This window comes from Phocoena phocoena, chromosome 1 (genome assembly GCF_963924675.1).
Source record: "Phocoena phocoena chromosome 1, mPhoPho1.1, whole genome shotgun sequence".
NCBI lineage: Eukaryota > Metazoa > Chordata > Mammalia > Artiodactyla > Phocoenidae > Phocoena > Phocoena phocoena.
In genome coordinates, this window is record NC_089219.1 from 115093797 (window position 1) to 115096582 (window position 2786).

At 38.2% G+C, this 2786-nt stretch overlaps 1 protein-coding gene across 1 annotated transcript; it reads left to right on the plus strand.

The window, feature by feature from the left end:
* The first annotated feature begins 808 nt into the window (after window positions 1-808).
* LOC136130690 (olfactory receptor 10K1-like) lies at window positions 809-1711 on the plus strand. The gene has a single exon (XM_065887228.1). The coding sequence runs from the start codon at window positions 809-811 to the stop codon at window positions 1709-1711; it is 903 nt and encodes a 300-aa protein (XP_065743300.1).
* The last annotated feature ends 1075 nt before the right edge of the window (window positions 1712-2786 follow it).

Here is a 2786-nt window from a genome sequence, read left to right on the forward strand (position 1 = left end):
AACAAAGTTAATGAGTCTCTCTCTTTTTTTAAACCAACTTAGTGACTCTTGTCTTCCTGAAAAAGAATATTTTTTTAAACTAATGTTATCATCTGTTCTATCCTTGGCTCAGTGCTCTAGTTTGTGGATCCTCCAGAAGTGTTTCTAATTGGTCTATCGTTGGTCATTCTGTTAGAAATAACACTAAAAGCTTTTTTCTTTTTTTCTTATTATTTTGGGTATTGACATAAAATTGTTGTAATGAATATTGACATAAGGTATATGACATTCTTACTACATATCTTAGCATATACTAAGTTGTCAATTAATACAGATCCCTTCACACCTTTGTTCAGCGATTGTCTAATTCTTCCTCTCCCTCCCCATTTTATGGTTGATAAACTGAAGTTCACATGCTGTATCTGAATATTACTCATTCTTTCATTCCACTTTCTGATCATGCTTAGATAGCTGAAATTAACCATATTTTTCACTTTTGGAGAGCTGGTTTCCTTAGGCTTGTAGTGAGCAAGAAAATCAAAATAAACCATAAGTAAGATACAAGGGAAAATTATCAGATAATGTGTTAATCCTTGGCTAGAGAGATAACATGTCCTTGGTATTGGAAAAAAGTCTGCTAATTGGTTGTCAGTTATTCTGTTCCATATTTAGCCTTAATTCTTATTTTGGCAGATATATTTGGAGGAAATGAATGAGTTCCACCAAACATTTGGAAATGCCTGCCACCTGTAGGCTTTGTGCTGAGTTCCCTATTTCTCCCTCCCTGGACCCTGGCCTCTGGCTCTGGCTCTCCTATAAAACAGTGACCATGGAGTGGGTCAATGAAACCTCAGTGAGAGAGTTTTTCTTCCTTGACTTCTCATCTCTGGCTGAGCTGCAACAGCTGCTCTTCGTTGTCTTTCTGCTTCTGTACCTGTTCATGCTGGGCACCAATGCCATCATCATTTCTACCATTGTACTGGACAGAGCCCTCCATACACCTATGTACTTCTTCCTTGGTGTCCTCTCCTGTTCTGAGACTTGCTACACCTTCATCATTATACCCAAGATGCTGGTTGACCTGCTGGCCCAGAAGAAGACCATCTCCTTCCTGGGCTGTGCCATCCAAATGTTTACCTTCCTCTTCCTCATCTGCTCTCACTCCTTCCTGCTGGCAGCCATGGGTTATGATCGTTATGTGGCCATCTGTAACCCTCTGCATTACACAGTGCTCATGGGTTATGGGGGGTGTTTGGGACTTGTGGCGGCTGCCTGTGCCTGTGGCTTCACTGTCTCAGTGGTCATCACCTCCCTGATATTTGGCCTGCCATTCCACTCCAACCATCTCCATCACTACTTCTGTGATATCTCTCCTGTCCTCAAGCTGGCATCTCATCACTCTCACCTCAGTCAGTTGGTCATATTCATGCTTGGTGTGTTTGTCTTGGTTATTCCACTGTTACTTATCCTGGTCTCCTATATCCACGTCATCTCTGCCATTCTAAAAATCCCATCCTCTGTTGGAAGATACAAAGCTTTCTCTACTTGTGCCTCCCATCTCATTGTGGTAACTGTTCATTATGGTTGTGCCTCTTTCATCTACTTAAGGCCCAAATCCAATTACTCTTCAAGTCAAGACACCCTAATATCTGTGTCTTATACCATCCTCACTCCATTGTTCAATCCAATGATTTACAGTCTGAGAAGTAAGGAATTCAAATCAGCCCTTTGAAGAACAATGGTCCAGACTTCATGTCCTACTAATTAAAGAGCCAATTTTTCACTATTCAGTTAACTGTATGCATTTTATGTGCCAGGTAACACGTGTGCTTTCACACAGTTTCTCATTTAAGTGTAGAACTCACACTGTACCATAAAGATCTTTTACATATTAGGAGAATAAGGCTCAGAGAAGTTAAGATATTTTGAGTTTCTACCATCAGTGATCTCTACGAAGGTTATGCAAATGTAGGAAAGAATTACTCATTTATGGAAGAAAAATTTCATTATATTTCACTGCTGCAAAATTTGATTATTCAAAACCATATATGTCAACAGAGGAGAGCAAAGATACATACAAGTTCTCTGAAACAGAATAAAGGAAACCTCATTTAAAAAAAATTTTTTTTGGCCTTGCCTCACGGCTTGTGGGATTTTTGTTCCCTGACTAGGGATTGAACCCAGGCCCTTGGCAGGGAGAGTGCGGTTCCCTAACCACTGGACCACCAGGGAATTCCCAAGGAATCTCATTTTTTGACTGAAGTATAGTTAATTTACAATGTTGTGTTATCTTCAGGTGTACAGCAAAGTGATTCAATTATATATTGTGTTGGTCAAAACGTTCGTTCAGGTTTTTCTGTACGATGTTTTATATATATATACATATATATTTAAGTAATATATATTATATAATTTCAGATTTTTCCCATATAGATTATTACAAAATATTGATAGTTCTCTGTGCTATACACTAGGTCCTTGTTGGTTATCTTTTTATATACAGTAGTGTGTATATGTTAATCCCAACCTCCTAATTTATCCCTCCCCTTTCCCTTTTGATAACAATAACTTTGTTTTCTGTGTCTGTGAGTCTGTTTCTGTTCTGTAAGTTCATTTGTATCATTTTTTTAGATTCCACATACAAGTGATGTCATATGATATTTGTATTTCTCTGACTTACTTCACTTAGTATGATAATCTCTAGGTCCATCTATTTTGCTGCGAATGGCGTTATTTCATTCTTTTTTATGGATGAGTAGTGTTACATTGTATATATGTACCACATCTTCTCTATCCATTCATCTGTT

What these genes read in the sequence shown, in the direction of transcription:
- LOC136130690 (XM_065887228.1), top strand. Translation starts at nt 809, where the DNA reads ATGGAGTGGGTCAATGAAACCTCAGTGAGAGAGTTTTTCTTCCTTGAC.